This window comes from Tyto alba, unplaced genomic scaffold, assembly GCF_018691265.1.
Source record: "Tyto alba isolate M040663 unplaced genomic scaffold, T.alba_DEE_v4.0 Super-Scaffold_16, whole genome shotgun sequence".
Taxonomy (NCBI): domain Eukaryota; kingdom Metazoa; phylum Chordata; class Aves; order Strigiformes; family Tytonidae; genus Tyto; species Tyto alba.
The window spans coordinates 9,476,839-9,494,953 of NW_024881278.1; the positions used below are offsets into that span (position 1 = coordinate 9,476,839).

Here is an 18,115-nt window from a genome sequence, read left to right on the forward strand (position 1 = left end):
TCCCGCCGTTGTCTCCTGAATTTTGGTTGGTGCTGGAGCAGCACACCCCTCCCTCCCGGGCTTAGCAAAGCCCTTGGTGTTTGGGACTTTCTCCTGTGTCTGTGTAACGATCTGTGTGATTGTGTAGCTTTTCTTGTAGAACTGCATCACAGGCTTCCCAGACGCTTGCAAGCAAAAGACTTCTGTGGGAGATCTTTTAAGTTCCCCAGACAGGGGGCATATCAAATTGTTTAACTTCTGCCAAATCATCAGGAGAACGTGTATCAGTGTTTCTAATTATTCCTAATAGGTGCCTCCTAATCTGAGCACTGTAGACTGTTAACCCTTCCTGAAACAACGGGATACCCAGTAGTGGGACAGAATCAGGACTGAGGCACGTAGCTTTTTATTGGTTAAGGATGGATGCAAAGTATTTTTTTAAATGTCATCCACACCTGAATATGTATCCACAGAGTAAAAACCTTGACTGGTCAGAGGAGACCCTGATAGTCCACAGCTGCTTGAATAACAAATGTTAGAGAGCTTTTGTTTGTGTTTCTTCTTTTCCTGGCTGTGGACAGAAAGGAGTCAAGTTGACTGTTATCACTTCACCAGGTGATCACCAGGTGGGATCTAGCACCTGAACAACTTCAGTCTCAATGCCCAAATCTGGGCCTAGCCCAAGAAATGACTGGTTTAAATAATTTGTCAATACGGTATTGACTGATCATGTGGGAAGGTGCCTAAACAATAATGCATATCATTTGTTTTGGTATTTCTAGTCCGTAATGGATTTTTAAATGTTGAATGCTAAAAGAGGCTTGCAGAGAATGTGTTGGCCCCTCGCTGGCAGGACATGCCCTGTAGCAGGGACTTGGATCTGTATGGAGGAGTTGCAGGCAGACGGAGCTGGAGGCTGTACGGCGGAGCGTGCGTTCCCCCGGGAGCCGGTGTGTCTGCCATTCTGGGGGAAGCTTCTCTGAGCAGCGCTTTGGATTTTGTATTCCGCTTGCTGAGAGGCAACGTTTAAATTCTGTTCTTAGGAGATTTTACCATGTTAGCTTTAGGACTGTTTCCCACTTACAAAGATAGCTTTAATCCTGGTCTCCAAAGGACTGGTGATGCCCTTCCCCCACCCCCACCATGTCAACTCTCTGCTTTATCATCCAAATTCTTAATGAAAACACTAGATAGACTAAAGCCCAGGGCTGATCCCCATAGTACCTCTTTTCAAATATCTGTCTTGTTTGGCAGTCAACCATTGATAATTTGGTTCTCAGTATGTTATTTTATGTACCTCTTCATGTACCCGCCTTACAGTAATTACAGCAAGACAATATTTTCCTTGTTTACTTTAAGAAAGTTGCGTGGATTAGGGTTATGGGTCTTAAAGAAACGTTATGATACAGCCAACCCCCTGCTCTGCTCTTTTTCAATGATCCAATTATCCTCTTGAAGGAATTAGAATGGCATGCCACTATTTTTTATTGAAAAACTCATGTTGACTGTTTATCAGCACTGTGTTACTTTTTAGGTGCCTGTACATTTATTTTGGTGCACCGTCCCCTTACACTGTCATTCATCCTCGTATCTTTTCATGTTAAGTTGTGGCCAACCAGTGTGTCCCCCAGCGCTCCCCCTTTCACTGCGGGAGTGGGGGATAACACAAATAAGAAGCAGTGGCAAAAGTGCTGAGCCAGAGGCAGAGGATTTGGTTCTCCCTTTCCCAATCATCCTGTTGATTTGCTTTGTGACTTATTCCCTGCTCCTTTATTACTACTACTTTAAGAGAAGATATGTGTTTACCACACAGCCATAATGTGAGTTTTAATTAACACATAGCTCATTAAGGAAAAACAAACTCAGCTAGTTCTGTGATTCATTGGTGTGCTTTATGTAGGTAAAATAAGGGGAAGTTTACCCTAGAGACCTTTCTTCCTTAGTTGCTCAACTTCTTCCACTGATGTCTATCCATCGCCCACCTCTCTCTTACCTCTGTTTTCAGGGTTGTGCAGATTATCAAGGAATGTGGGTTGTGTGAGGTCTTACTTTCAAGTCTTGCTCATTTGGAGGAGATGCTCCTGTCTGCACCGTGGACTAGGCATGTGCTGCTGTATACATCTGCCAGGAACTGGACACTTGTCCATCCTGACATGAGATGTCTTAAAATAGATCCATATGAGTCATGCCAGTCTATGAACATGCAAGGTATTAGGAAAATCCAAGACAAAGCAAATGCAGTGTAGTCAGGTGTCCTGTATGTACATGCTGTGGTGTTCCAAAGCAACCTTCTGCTTTCAGCCTCTCAGGCAGTGTTACCTGTGCAGGACTTTGCCTTTTTGTGATGGTTGCCAGACTTGCTCAGTCTCTTACTGAGCCCTTCTTTTACTGATGAATGGTTTGGCGATCACAGATGGCAAATGGGGCTTGTGTGTGAAGCCAGGGAGTAGAATCTGACAGGTAATCTTCGTGGAGCAACAGCAGTTGGTAACAGGTAAACTGACAGCCTGGAAAAGGTGAGAGCATGCCTGCAATTTCAGGCAGCAGGGGTTGTAAAGAGGCTGTGTAAGGACACTGGCAGTGACTAATATGTTGTCCTCTCTAAATGCAGACTTGCGTGGTTTGCAGCAAAACAAAATAGCATGTCAGCACAGGATACAGATGTGTTTCCACAAGTCACAACGAAACTAGCTGGCTGGCCTTTACAATTCATTTATCAAAGCGTTTCCAGTTCCCATTTTGAGGCTAGAGGCTAATTATAAGTATCATTTCAGGAACACTACATGGCGCTCAGCTCAAATGATGTTTAATTAAAACAGAAATAAATCTGAAGAGTGTCTGTTTTGGAGCATTAAGCATCATGAAAGGATATTTGAAAACACTTTGTGTGTGCTGAAGTAAGCAGGAATTTTTGTTGCCGATCTGGATCTGAGAAATGCACAGAGATGTTAACTCAAAGGATCATTCCTCAATTCACAACTTTGATGCTAACTTGCCTTGAAGGCCCTTCTATACTATTTTGTGGTCATTAGGAGTTGAACAGTGAAGGCTGCTGCTGGGGCTGGGGACTGTTTTATGGGATCATATACAGAAACCCTTTTCTGCAGAAGGGGCCAGTAACAGCAGTTCAGAAGAAAGGGTAGATAGTTGGATGGTCTGATCCCAAACATGCTTATAAGTGTGTTGTGAATACTGATCTAAGACCCATATCACAAGAAACACTGTCCTTCCAGGCTTTAATAATAATAGAAATATTTATAATTTTTATATTATTAGATACATATGGGTGTTGTTATTGTCTGTTAAAAAGTCTAGTCCTTATCAATCTTGCTATGTTGTTGGCCTCATCAGTGTGTCAGAATTTTCCATGTTTTATCTGAGGGCAGAACCCTGTGTTTCTTATGTCTATATCAAGAATTCATAAGGGAGAAGAAAAAGTTGTGTGTTGTTTTGGGTTTTTTTGGTTGGGTTTTTCTGGTTTGTTTTTTAAAACAACAACAAAAACCTTGGACACACTGTCATATCTTAGTCACTTCCTTGTTTGCTGACTAGTTCTGTGCAAACATGCTGCATTAAAATGACAGTTTCTCTCAGTTTACCCTTACCAAGCCGAGGCAGTTAGTAGCTCTTTGGAATCACAGCTATATGTCCTTTATTTCATTTGTCTCGTATTAGCTGTAATACAGTCACTGAATAGCACTGAAGGATGCTTTACTAAATACCCTGTCCAGTTTTTATTTACCCCATCATGTTAACAGCACAGAAACCATTAGGAATAGTCTTCAGCAGTAAGTACTTGGACCCAGTGCAGAGGTTTGAGCATGAGTTATCAGCTCTCTTCCTCTGTGCTCCCTCAAATTGCTTTAAGTTCCTGGAGAAATTGTGGAATGTGATCAAGTAAATTTCAAAGCAATTTCCAGGCACTGCTTTTGGAGCTTGTGATAAATTGCAAATATGAAAGAATGCCTCCTTGCCATCTTGCACAGCCATAAAAATCTGTGCAAATTCATCTGTATGGGAAGCTGTAGGAATGCCACTAACTTGCTAAGGGTTAAGGGCAGAAGACTTGAGGCTTCCACTTCTCACCTACAGATAACAAGCCTGGCCCCAACCAAGGACTGGGGCTCTCTGGAAGAGTTTTCCCTCCTGGCAGAATCCAGTTCCTGTGGCCTCTGGGGAGGGACCGCTTCTGCAGCTCCCTCGGTACTGATACTGCGGGCAGCAGCTGAACCAGCTCCAGCCTGGAGCCTACAGGGGATCAGTCACAGGAATGGACCAAGTTTTCCAGTCTCACGTCCCAGGCTAGGTGCTCCCTCATTGTCAGACCAAGGGCTCTGAAGATCCACGCTGAATTCTTTACAATTTATTGAACCTGCTGTGACCAAATGTGCTTTACTGAGATAAAGGATGGCTGGTGCTAACTATTGCTGTGGAGAGCTTCCAGTGGAAGCCCGTGGGAGTTAAAATTTCATGGGGATAGAAAGTTCTGTCGCTTAACGTAATGTTTGGCAGCACCAGCTCCTTTAATTTTTACTTAAATGAGACCAGGCGGTTGGAATGCAAACTGCAGAGGTGTTCTGCTTACAAGTAAAGCACTCGGTGTGTTTGCTATTTAAAAAACTGAACAGGCAGTAGAAATAAATAAGCTGAATTGTCAAAAAAAAAAAAAAAAAAAAAAAATCAGTCAAGCTAGCAAGGAACTACATGTAGCATCTGGAAATTTAGCTAGCTGACATACCCATGGGTGAGATTTGTGCATTTTTCTTGGTGGAAGAATATTTCTGCCCCATGAGCCCTGAGAATAGCTTTGATTGCAGGGAGAAGCAGTTTCTGTCACTGTGCAGAAGGATGATGCGTCTGCTTTCCTGACTGGGTTTGGTCGTAGTGTCAGTGATTGTGTAGCTGTCAAGTACAATAGATAAGGATCAGTCATTTGAAATGTTGTCACTTGTTATGTGTAATTGGTGGCTCTGATCTGGTGGGAAGCTGGATCTGCCCTTCACTCTCTGTGACAGGCCATCCAAGAACACATCAAACTGCTTATGCCTTTACTGGTAGCCATAGGGAAATCTAGAAGATCAGAGAGCAAATGCTGCTGCTCATGTTCGCTCTTTCTCCCTTCCAGCACTTTTCACAGTCTCGGTTGTGAGAGAGAGCCCAGATGCATTTAAAGCACCCAGGAATGAAGCAGACACAGATTTGACACCTCCATCAGGGTCTCGAGGGGGAAAATAGCAAGAGAAGCTACAAAAGCCCCAGCAGAACTGGGATAGGGGAGGTGGGAGCTCCCAATAGAGTTGGACGTTTGGCAGTCCCATGCCAGAATAAATATACACAGAATAAATGCTACATATGAAGCAAAGGCACCATAAGAGGAGTGACTGAATGGCATGTTTGTATGGGAAAGAGAGGTATGAAGACCCAAAAGGAAAAACGGCTGAACACAAGGATAAAATAAATGAAACCATAAAGCAAAAGCAAGGAAACAGAAATAGGTAATGCTTGTTTGGAGGGTGTGTGTGTGTTTAAATCCCAAGCCTTAGAAATCGTCTGCAATTTAAAACAATTTAAAAAAAAAGAGGGGGGGGGAGGGGAGAGAAAAGAAAGACACTGTGGTCTAAGAAAAACGCATAAGAACAAGTAAAGAACCTGGAAAGGGCATGAGGTTTATTGAAACCCTAATGAGTCACCACTAGTAGCAGGAATGTCCACTGCTACCTTGTGTCTGTGTGATGTGTGATCTAGCAGTACCGCAATCCTCTTTCTGCTCTCTGTCCCTGCACTCCCCTAGTACAGCTGCCTATTCTAGGCTCTGGTCCTGCCCCACCATCAGGGTGTTGGTGCAGTGTCCAGGCTGAAGGGTCATCAGTTTCTTCTGTGCTTGGGAGAGTTCACTATGGTACCAATAATTGATGTAAGCTAATTATTAATGTAAGCTATGTTGCCACTGGGATGCTGTGTGGGAGAGGAAATTATCGTATGAAGTAAAGGGTTGCAGAGAAAATGTTTAACAAAGAGCTTTCTCAGTTGATGTGGTGCATACTTTGAAAATGGAGAATGACTGTTAAAGAAAAACTTGAGTAGAATAAGAATTAAAAAAAAAAAAAAAAACAAAGTCAGTGGTTGCTGTGCCGTGTGCACACTATTGCCAAACAAAGAACTTCAAACTTGATGACAAAGCTGTATGTAAGCGTGCATGATGAAATCTGAAACTGGACAAACACAGCTTGGTTTTCATTTATAGTTTAAAGCCCATAATCTGTCCAACTTCATAAAGATCCTGAAGTTGAGCCAAGTTTTAGGAGACCTTGGTTCAGTTATATTTTCAGATGGAAACTACGCAAAAAGGATTGGCTTTTGTGCCAAAGCAGACAAAAGTTATGGTTTTGACTGTGTTTAAGTTTTGGAGTTGAAGTCTAAGCTTAAAGTAAAATAAGACTCAGAGACTTCTGACCAATAAAAGTTAACTGGAGCTGCAGCTTGCTTTTTTCATGCTTTTTCTTATTTGTGACAGTCTGTAGTTTCTTTGAGGGTTTTTGTATTTACCACATTGCCATAAATTAAAATGGAATACAGATTCTGCTCTGCCTTTTGTTTTCTTGTTAACAAACATCTGGAAACTCAGCTTGTATAATAAATAGGCCTTAGCAAGTAGGTTTTGCTCTAGTGTCTCTTTTGGGAATGGTCATATTAATACTGGCTCTGCTCTAGAGGAGGAAGTCAGCTGGACTTGTGTTTTCCTGTTGCAGATGTTGTCTTGGAGAAGGCCATGCATAAGTGCATTCTGAAGCCGTTGAAGGGCCACATTGAAGCGATGTTGAAAGAGTTTCATACTGCGGATGGATCTTGGAAACAGCTAAAGGAAAACCTGCAGTTGGTGCGGCAGAGGAATCCTCAGGAACTGGGCGTGTTTGTTCCAACACCAGACTTTGTGGATGTTGAAAAGATTAAAGTCAAGTTCATGACCATGCAGAAAATGTATTCACCTGAAAAGAAAGTCATGCTACTGCTGAGAGTTTGCAAATTGATTTACACCGTTATGGAGAATAACTCAGGTATGGTGCTTCTCCTGGTTTAAGTTCACTGATATTCCAAACGTGGGTTTGTTTTTTGGTGAAGGAAATCAGACCACCTGATTCTGCAGATATATCTCCTCTTGGAGCTCTCTCTCGTAGCATCTCCTTGCCCTTCTGAGACGGATTCTTCCTCTCTCTTTCTTTCCTGATATTTCTGATGCATCTTCTGGCACATCTTACAAATTCAGTGTGAAGCAGAGTTGTGAAGCAGCTTAAGAAAAACAGCTTTGCTTAACTGTAGGCTTTTGAAGTTGACTGTCAGAAAGGCTGTCCTGTGAGCCTTGAATTTCACACTGGTTCTAAATGAGTATTTTTCTGGAAATTGTAATAGAGGTAACGCCCTGTATTTGGCTATAGTAATCCAATAGCATGTATGCAATATGACAACTACAAGGACTCTGTGTTAATGGGTGGAGGAAAAGCAGCCTCTAATCCAGTGTTTTTGGCTTGCTGAGCCTCAGTGTTCTCATTTGGACACTTTCTTTTTATGTTTTTGGAACAGAAAAAACATCTATTTCTACACTATAGCAAGAGTCCAAAAGTGACCTTGAAACCTAGATAATAAAATGGAACTACAGACCAGTTAAGACATGCTGAGTAGACAGTGGCACAATTAAAATGCTGTGCTGGATGGCATGAATTTATAGGTGCAACTCTGTTGCCTGATGTCTTAACGTATACTGCTGTGGTAGGCCATGAACTAAGGTCAAGCAACACCAGTGGTAGTGGGAGATTTTTTTGCCCCTGAGCAAGCAGAAGCTGCTGCAGTGTTTGGCAGTTTGCTTTCTAAGTGAGCATTGAATGTGCAGCTGGAACCAGTGCTGATCAAAATGCCTGCTTTTGAGATTTGAGATGAATGGTGAAAGCTTCTGGCTGTTAAAGACCCTCAGGCACTTCTGCAAGATTTAGGTCTGAGCTCCTGCACAGCTTATTATTTCTGTGCAAAATCCTGCATTTTAAAATGGATATAGAATCTTGGCCTGAAGTGCTGTAAACTCTTTTCTCCATGCTGTGTTATCACATTGAGTAAGGTATTTCCAACATGCAGAAGCAAAATATTGAGAGGCTGCCTCCAGTTAACTGTTGCACTGAGGGGCTTGGGCTAAGATGTGACAAGTGCTCCTTGGGTGGATTTATTTTGTCATGAGAAGTTTGTAAAACATGGCATTGAGCCATCAGCTGTTTGAGTATCTGCTTTGTCATGTACTCTCAGCTACATAATAGTGTAATACCCGGAGGGTATATGCCTTAGCTGGTGTAACTGCAGATACCAGCCCTTCAGTCATCTGGAGTTTCACCAGTTTAAGTTGGATCCTGCTCTTGGTGGTTTTAAGTGACCATCACACCAGTTCTGCAATGAACACTACTTGGCCAAACCCAGAGATGTGACCACATAGTATTTTCTAAACAGAAAGTTTAAATGCAATAAAAGTAATAGAAGCACAGACAGACCTAGGCACAGCATAGTCTCTGTGTGCTAGCTCTGCGCTGCCATTGCCAATGATGCTTCACCAGCTAGTTGGGAATGATGTGAGGCTTTACTCACTGATGTTTTAACCATGCTCTGTCAAGGAAATGAGCTGAGTTTTCATGTCAAATCTAATAGTTTTATATATTCAGGCTTCTCTGCTGGGATTTGAACTCAGAAACTGGTATTTGTGGCTAGATACATCCAGAAAGTGGATGTCATCCCTGCATGTATAAAGAAAATGCCTATTCATCATCTCTTAGCCAGTGATAAAAGTGGAGGTGGAAGTCTGGCCAGACTAGCATGGCAGCCTTTTGTGACTCCACCAGCTGAGCTGATGCCAAGGTGAGCCCAGTCTTTAAATTGCCTTGTATGCCTCAAGGTGCGCATCGTCAGATCTGTTCTTGTTAGAAGTGCAGGATGAAGCTGGTGTTGGTCTCCTGTCCAGCAAGTGTCAAATGACATTCTCTTTGCTGCACATTGGTAACAGAAGGCTCTAGAGAAATACTAACATACTGGTCAGTGAAAGCAGGAACATATACTTTCCTTTCAAACATCGAAACTGGTAAAAGGGTGTGGTTTTGTCAATCACTGTGTTCCCTTCAACCCAGGGAGGCTGTATGGAGCTGATGACTTCTTGCCTGTGTTAACATATGTACTAGCCCAATGTGATATGCTGGAGCTGGATACTGAAATTGAATACATGATGGAATTGCTGGATCCATCTTTGCTGCATGGAGAAGGTAACCTATTTACTTATTTTTATTAGAACTGAGCAAAGGACTAGGGAAGGGAGATGCTTCCTCATAGCACAGTTGCTGTTAACTTTGAGCAGAAATCACTTAAGGGGAGTCTTAAAGTCAGGGATGTTGGTGGTGTAACAAGAGAATCTCATAATTATTTCCACCTCTTACTTTAAGAGAAAGCTGGTTAGCTTGTAGAGTACAGGCCTGAGTGACCTGGGAATCTACTGGTGTATACTACCTTATGAGGGCATACATTGTTTTCAACCAAGAAGGGGGAGGCATCATAACTTAGCAAGCAAACACATACGCTGTACAGATGCCAAATGTGGTTATCCTTCTGTGCCTGAAAATATCCTGAGAGTATTTATAGGGCTGCAGCATTCAGTTAAATTGTGAGACATGTAATGGGACTGGAGTTAAGTGCTTTGTAAGAACTACTGGGGGAATTCTCTGCCCCTCTGGGGGAAGTGCTTTTGGGAATACTGCCCCTCCTTAATGATCTTCGCTTCTTCCCTGTATTTGCTTCTCAGAAAGTGTTTTTATGAGCACGAGGAATATGTTTCCTAAGACACTCTTGGATGATGGCTAAAGTCTGCTAGAGGCAAGGGAATCTCCCTCCCTTCTGTTTTCCATGGTGGTATTTTTAACATAGAGATATTCTGCAAGCCTGTGATAGGCCCCAGAATCAACCAGTTTATGAGGAAGTTTAAAGGTTCTTGTGACCAAGCTCAGCTGTGAGTTTAAGTAAACGTGTGTTTCCCATTCCTGCTATCTCTTGATTTGCTGAAATTGCTGTATCCTCTTAAGTGTTGGTATGCATGAGAGAACTGTGCCAGGATTCCTCCAATTTGGCACTAGTCTGTTCCCTGCTTTGTGTACAGAGCATCCTCTAGTGTATTGTTCAGGAATCTTAGCATGGAAAATACTTGAGATGTGAAGCTGGAGATCATTAGCATGCTTGAAAGGCAGAAACATTTACTGGACTATTAAACAGCGTTGTTTTTAATACAACAGAAGTCGTCCATCCATTGGCTGGCCCTGCCTTTGGCACCAGCTGAACTATACTGTGCAAGAAAAATTTAGTGCTTTGGGATTGTACAGTTCAAATGTAACGTATTGTCCAATTTGTCTCATGGGTCTTGCATGTGTTTTATGTGTTAATCTTGTTGCAAAGCTAAATGCCAAGAGGATGCTATCAGTAATACAGAAAATACTACTGTGAGCATAGAATGTGGCTTTGAATGACTGAATGAATAAACTGTGCTGCTTCTTAATTGGACACTCCCACTCAAATAGCTTACTTAAAAAAAAAAAAAAAAAAATCAAACCCACACAAACAAAAAAAATGAGAGAAATAAATTACAATGTGTCTTTTTGTTTCTTCTGGTTGTTGAGGACTGTTACCTCCTACTGAGATGCCCTTTTCCTTTGTGACCTGGAGCTTTTTTTGTACATCGGCAACTCTGTCATGGCTTTAATTTGTTCTCCACTCACGTAATAAAGATGAAATATGGAGAACTACACACATCACCTCCTGAGCTAGGTGGACATTATGGCGAACACTAAAGGTGACAAACAGAATCTTCCTTCTAAAAACATAAGCAAACTCTTTGGGATGCTTCCAGGGTACAAATCACACACTGTTGTTGCTTTATCACCACTAAGGGTGGTTGCTTTTAAGTTGCTTAATAGTAGTAGATTGTCTTTTACTTTGTTTAAACAGCTATGTTTATTTCATCAACACGTGAAGCTCAGGAAGAAAACAAATCACTGTTTGGAAATTGTTTAGAAGAAAACTCATGTTCCAACTGTAAAAAACGCTCAGGAGTAAAGGAGTGACACCAGTTATTTAAGTAAGCAGCTAGCCCCCAGCACTAGTGGATCTGGAGTTAGATACTATTGCACCACTTGATAATATGGAGCACGTGCAACCACTGCATGTCTCTTAGTAGCTGAGAACACACCATCTAGTATTTTGCAGGCCAGTGAGCTGTTCTTCTTTATACATAAAGATTTTGGCATTAGAGTTCAGGGACTTTATATATATGTGTGTGTATATATAAGAAAAAAATTTTGCTTGTACTTCCAACTGTAATCAGTCAGAACTAGCGTGATGTTTGTGACCACTCTAAGAAGTTCTTCTCTTGCTGCCCTCCACAGGAGGCTATTACTTGACAAGCGCTTATGGAGCACTTTCACTGATCAAGAACTTCCAGGAAGAACAAGCTGCCCGACTGCTGAGTTCAGAAGCCAGAGATACTCTCCGACAATGGCACAAGAGGCGAACAACCAACAGGACGATACCTTCAGTTGATGATTTTCAGGTAGAGTTTCAGGCTGAAGAAAAAAACAGGGGATGATTGTTTTGTTGGAAATTCCCATTTTAGAGGTATGATTCATAATGATTCGCTTGGGGCACAAGGTAAGTAGAGTGAAGCAGTGCTGGGAATATGGCTGGCAAATATGCCTCTGTCTTGAAGTGTTTTCACTTTATTATAGAATTTTATTATGATGGTCTAAAGAAAACACTAAATAATGGAGCTTTCCCACCCTCCATTCTAAGTCATGCAGAGCCAGGATAAGCTGTATCATATCTTAGATTCAGCTTCTTTGTATGTTTCACTGTGTTAAAACAAACAAATCCATTATTTCCAGGGGTATAAATCAGCACAACTCCCCAGTAGCTAATGGTGGCATAGAGCAGGTATTAGAGAGGAGAGGTGGGAGAAAAGCTTGCCTACAGTTTTAAAGTTTAAGCAAGGAGTAGAGTTCTGTGTTATGGATGTCTTCATGTTTGTTTGTGTTTTTTCTCTCCATTTCTTACTGTCCTTTCAGAGTAGGGCAGTAACTTCAGCTGAAGAATAACAGTCGGGGATTACTTCATCTTTTAAAACCAGGCCTGCCTGCATGTCTTTCATATAGTATGCTGTTAATTGTCTGTTCAGATGCATCAATTTGTGGACTGAAGCAAGGATGATGTTGGAATCCAGAAGAAAGGATTTACTCTTTTGTGTTCAGTTGTTTACAGTTCATACCACAGCAAAAAGTTGCCAGAGAGGCTAATGACAACCATCAATTAGACAGGATGTAGTTAAGATCTTGAGAAATGAAGGTGTGGGATTATCAGGAGATAATGAAACCTTTCAGCCGAGGCTCCTTCTGCTTTCTGTGTCCATGCAAATGACTACAGCACAATCCTGAACAGGAAGGAGTTGGGAAAAGAAGCAGTCTTCCACAATTTGCCTCCTTTGAAGAGGATAACTGATTAACAAAAATTCTGAATTATAGCCAGTGCACAAAGCTAGTTCATCTTACTGGGATCCATTTTATACTTTGTTTACCTGTAGTTAGGTGTCAGATTCGGGTAGCATGAGTCTTTGTTCTTCCTAGCAGAACACTATACTTTTCATCACGCTGTATTTCTACTGGATAACTAAATGACAGAAGATTCTTTCAGTAGGGCCTTGTATTCCATTTCACCTTTTCTTCCTCAGCAAATGAACTTCAGCCAAGCTAAATGTACAGCTGGATGCCATGCTGGGTGCAGGAAGATGCGGGGGAGCAGGGGAAGAGCTGGCACTGAGTGTGCCCAGTGCTGCTGCTTGTGTTGTCTCTTTCGAAAGAGCGCCTCTGATCAGTAGTATCACAGCACTTCCAGGCTATGCTTGGCACAAATTCAAGCATTTTGCTGCCTGCTAAGAATGCCAGTTTTCCATCTCCTTTCTCCACATCCTGCGGCCCTGAAATGAAGCATCTTCCCTACAACCAATGTGTAACACAACTTTAGTTCACTTACTCTTTCCCACATTGAACCAGGATGTAATTACTACATTTCTGAGATGCAGTCTCAGCCTTATCAGCTTTTTGGCCCTGGAAGGCCTCCGTCTTCCCTCCCTCAAAAGGATGGAAAAGCAAAAATCCCATATTTTGATGATGATTAAATAAAACTTTCTGATATGGCATAAAAAATTTTGATACGAAGTATATGAGTTACAGGCATTTGTACAAACTTCAGCCTCTCCTCGAAGCAATCCTGTCTGTCTAGAAGCACGTGCATTTAAAAACAGGTCTTCTGTGTGTTAGCTACATTAGAAACTAAAACTGTAGTGTGTTTTGCCTTATCTAGGGATGATTATTTTTATAATTTCTTCATGCTGGGTAACAAAAAGGGATTAGTTCTATTTAGTCAGGTTCAGACCCAGTGGTTTAAATGCTGTTGCAAAGTTTCAGTGTTTCAGTCTGCAAGCTATCAAAAAATACTTAATTAAAGACAAGAGTGTTCTTTGGAACTTAAGTCACATGAACATTCTTCTCAGTCTTAGCTTTTAACATCTTGTTTTTATGAAATATAAGTTTTAAGCATGACAAATTACAATGGTAAATTTATTCAGCATAAACATAGGTACCAACTCAGTCAATAAACAGGTCTTTCACATGGTCATTTTTTTTCATACCTCCTTTAATTTTACTGCTTTTTAGTCTCTAATTACAGCTAATTTCTTTTTATAAAATGCATGCGACAGCAGGCTTCTTTGTTCATGTGTACAAAAGTTTTTTGTGTTTTTTTTTTTCCCAGTTGTTTCTTTTTATTTTACTTTCTAAGTGCTTTTTGAAAGGTAGAACTGCATTTCCTTGTAGGGCACATTTAAACTTTATCCATGTTATCAGAGTTGTGAGCATGTGTTGATTTCAACAGAGAAAAAAGATCCAGCTTTTGCCTCAAGATAATACGGATTTAATCTAGTGTTGCAGAGTAAATTTTCTTTCTGCATCCTTCTAAGCCTTATTTTGAAAATGCTGTCACACCAAACTGGGTTACATCAGGCTCAGACACCAAATTGCCGCCGGTTAATGCGATGATAATGTCTTATGTGAGGATGGATTACCTTTTGCAGAAGAGTGCAAACACTTTATCATGCAATACCTTGTGGATGAACACCCTTATGTGCCTCTGGCAAAAGCTTTTATTTTTTCTTTTTCCTTCTGAATAACAAATTGCATGAAGCTTCTATTCTATAGTATTGACCCAGCAGTGGCAGCATCATCTCTCCGGCTGTCACCTCAGATGTTTGTTTTGCTTCACAGCATTTTGTCTCCTAGTAAGGCCAAACATGGTCCCACTAAAACCACTGGTGTTTTCCGTGCAGCTTTAAGGCTGTATCTCTTAATTGCAGGGTTAGAATGTAAGCCAAGGAAAGGAGGATATCGGTTTATGAAATTCTGTTATGCCCACCAAAGGCTTGCCAGAATTTTACCACTAACATTGCAATTCACAAGGTGACCATAACGTACAGGAATCACGGGTGTGTGTTTCACAACTAGAACATGGTGTGGCTTGCTGTTTGTTGCTGACTCTTCAGTTTTCAGAGGATGAGTTCTGATTTTTGAGTTTCTGACATCTGTTTTCTCATTCTACAGAACTACCTTCGTGTTGCATTTCAGGAAGTTAACAGTGGATGTACAGGAAAGACCTTACTAGTAAGACCATATATCACTACCGAAGATGTATGTCAGCTATGTGCTGAAAAATTTAAAGTGGACAATCCAGAAGAATATAGCCTGTTTCTTTTTGTTGATGACACCTGGCAGCAACTGACAGAGGATACCTACCCTCAGAAAATCAAGGCAGAGCTGCACAGCCGCCCGCAACCCCAGGTCTTTCACTTCGTCTACAAGCGCATTAACAGTGATCCATATGGTGCCATTTTTCAAAACAATGATGACTCAGCTTCTTAAAGCCAGCAACTCGTCATTTAATTTCTGTTCCTTGTTAGCTGTTGAAAACATCTTTGTTGGCGGCCTGCCTTAAGAGCTAAAACAGGTCTTAAACCATAAATGCCTAGTAAACCATGCGCAGACACTTGTAGCATTGCTTACAGAACCCCATGTAAACCATGCATATGGCCAGTTATGCAGAATATTCCACCATCGTGTTTGAGTGAACAGTCCATGAGGCTGAAATTCTCATACCACAGACTCTTTTGAAGCATTTTATACTGTGGCCCTCCGCAGGCCTTCTGCTGTAGTGTGCAAAAATCTATTTTCTTACACTCATCCTTTAGCCAGATGTCATTTTGATTTAAATGTATGTACACTAGACAAGTATTTCAGTAAACTGGCTGGTATGAGCTCAGTTTCACCAGCATGAGTTTGACAAGACTGTCCGATGCAGGGCATCAGTTAACTCATAATTACCTGGATGATTGCATCCTTTCCTAATTTTTTTTAATTACAGAAAATCGCCATGTTTTTATATAAATATATATATCATAGAAATTTTATAGCAGTTGCAGGTAAACTGTCAGGGTTGGTTTTTGAAATATTTTTTTAACTATAAAGTATTCTATAATTATGCATGTGATTTTTAACATTTAATATACAAGAATAAATCTCTTGCTGGTTTTAGAGTATTGCATTAAAAGTCTCTGTGGTTTTTCTTCTTTTCCTGTTACAGGAGAGTTCTTATGAAACTTCTGTTACCTGTAAGAAGATTGTAACGTTGGCACTGGTGATTTCAGTGCCTTTATCTAAACTTGATGTACTGTTATCTGGATTATTGTTTATATGCATTGTTTTAGACGGAACTAGGGGGTTGGAAGAGGAAACTGAAAGAAAAGGATGTAGAGAAGGGGCAGAGAAAGAACGTAGAGAACCTAATTTAGGATTAAAATGTGTTAGTCTGCTGGTTCAGGCTCCTTGGAGAAAAGAAGCGAAGGAGGTTGGTAAGAAACTTCTATGTAAGCAGTATTGTAGATTTGCAGAGGGATTTGACAGCACCTATCCCGGGTACTATTTGTGTTAGTAGATGATTAAATATATCAGTAAGGTGAAGGAGAACACTAACTATTTGTATAGTCCGTCACCAACACCAAAATGCATCTTGGACTGAAGAATGTGTTGTAGCATTTCATGGTTCTAAGTTACTCAGCAGGTGAGATGTGAAAGTCAGTCCTACCTACGCAAAGATAAAATTATACTCAACATGTGTGTTCTGTAGATTTGTCCAGGATAGTCAATGCTGTGGGTGACGCTCTGGACCCTACCTAAGTCAGTGAGGGCTACTCCCTTTAGAGGAACATGGGGTTCTCCTCACGTCTGGTGTGAGCAGGGTAACATAAGGCAGATGATTACAAAAATGTCATGAGCAGCATGTGTAATGTACATACAGAGATCTGTAGCATTTTTTGTCAGTTTGACATGTATCTGAAACCCCTGGCACAAGTTTGTATTTCATTTTGTAAATGGTGAGTTTTGCACATAATAATACATTGTAATACTGAACTATAATTTGTGATGTTGTGTGCTGTGGTTTTTGGGGTGTGGGGTGTTTTTTTAAGAAATGGTTCACACTTGAATGTTCTGTGTATTAGTAGACTCAGATGCTGCTGCTTTTCTTACTGCTTGGCCCACTTTAAACTCTTTCTAAGGGAACAATGCAATAACATTATTATCTAGTTTGTGTGCTTGACCTGAATAGTCAGTAGAAGCAGCAGGCAGGTATCTTGACTGCTGAACCATTTTTTGTGAAATTGAGGTGCTAATGAAAATTCCACTATTTTCATGATGGTGGCTGTGCCAGGGAAGGGAAGGACGGGAGCAGAGAGGGAAAGTATTAAAAAACTCAGAATTTGAGGTGTGAAACAAAGGAAAGCAGAGTGCACAAAGGGAAATGTGTGCCCAAACCACCCCAAGATGATTCTGCTGTCTATTCTTGTACAATTGTTTATTTTGAAAGTTTGAACATTTTATTCACTGTGCTGTGCAAAACACTTCTCACTCTTCTCATAATGCCAGGTTGATACAAAATGATGATACAAAAACTTTGGAAGTAATTTGGACTTTTAAAAATAAGCTATTCAGTCCTCTCCAATGTGAGGTTTTTGATGTTATGAAATACTGAAAAGCAAGAAAGAGTTTATAGTTGAGGTGGTGTCTTTATTATTCCCTCTTTTTGAAATAGAGAAGTAACTGCAAAGGCTAAAGGAGATAAAGGTGGAGCTAATAAATCTTTAAATCTTACTAATAAAAGAGTCTTAATAGAAAAGTTAACACTACCTTAGGGGATTATTTGTGAATTCACAGGAACTACATACTACAAAATTGTAAAATGCCACCTCCAGCAGCTTAAATCAAATCTAACTTCTTAATATTTCCCATGTTGTTTTTCTTATTTTTAATCTTAAAAGGTTATCATCCTTCCTTGCAGTCTCAGCATTCCAGGCAAATCTTATATTCAGTGCTGGAGTTGCAGCATCACAAACCCAGTGAAGTTCCATTACTGGGGTGGTGGTGGTGGGGGAAGCTATTTCTGGAATTCCAGAAAACTAAAGGGCACCCAAAGCCTGCTCTGTGTAAACTGGCTTATAGATTTGCCTGATTTAACACAGACAGAAAAAAACTACTGTAGTGCTTCCCTAGCTCTTGCCAGGATGGCAGAGATACAGGCAGGGGAGTGAGGGAAAGTGACCCAAATCAAGCTGCTCATCTTCATAAAACACTTTGTTAGAGAGTTTCTGTAAGGCCGCTGTGCCTCTGCATTTCACTGCGCTCTGTATCTGTGGGATTGCAGCGGCGGGGCTTTTCTTCCTTGTTACTGGAAAGTGGTAATTAATTAACTCTGTAAGACTCAATTTTGGAGTTTTAGAAAGCAGGTGTTCTTTACTACAGCGCCGGATACACAGGGGAGATCTCCTAATGTGTGTGTGTGTGAAAATGAAACCAACAAGCATTTATACTACCTTAAACACACATATTCATTGAATTTTTATCATATTCATAACTTTTCTGGGAACTCATTTAGCATATGTTAATGTCAGTCGGAGTCTTCAGATAGTCATCGGGGGTCT

The 18,115-nt window shown here is 40.9% G+C and overlaps 1 protein-coding gene across 3 annotated transcripts in view; it reads left to right on the top strand.

The window, feature by feature from the left end:
• The window catches only part of RIN2 (Ras and Rab interactor 2), a 77,608-nt gene extending 61,052 nt beyond the window's left edge, over positions 1-16,556 (top strand). For all 3 annotated transcript variants that reach the window (XM_032989399.2, XM_032989397.2, XM_032989398.2), the window contains exons 9-12: positions 6,729-7,034; positions 9,135-9,266; positions 11,430-11,593; positions 14,688-16,556. In XM_032989399.2, the coding sequence (XP_032845290.1) occupies positions 6,729-7,034; positions 9,135-9,266; positions 11,430-11,593; positions 14,688-15,005 (920 nt within the window). In that variant the 3' untranslated portion in view covers positions 15,006-16,556. The remainder of the gene's footprint in view (positions 1-6,728; positions 7,035-9,134; positions 9,267-11,429; positions 11,594-14,687) is intronic.
• Positions 16,557-18,115: the final 1,559 nt, after the last annotated feature.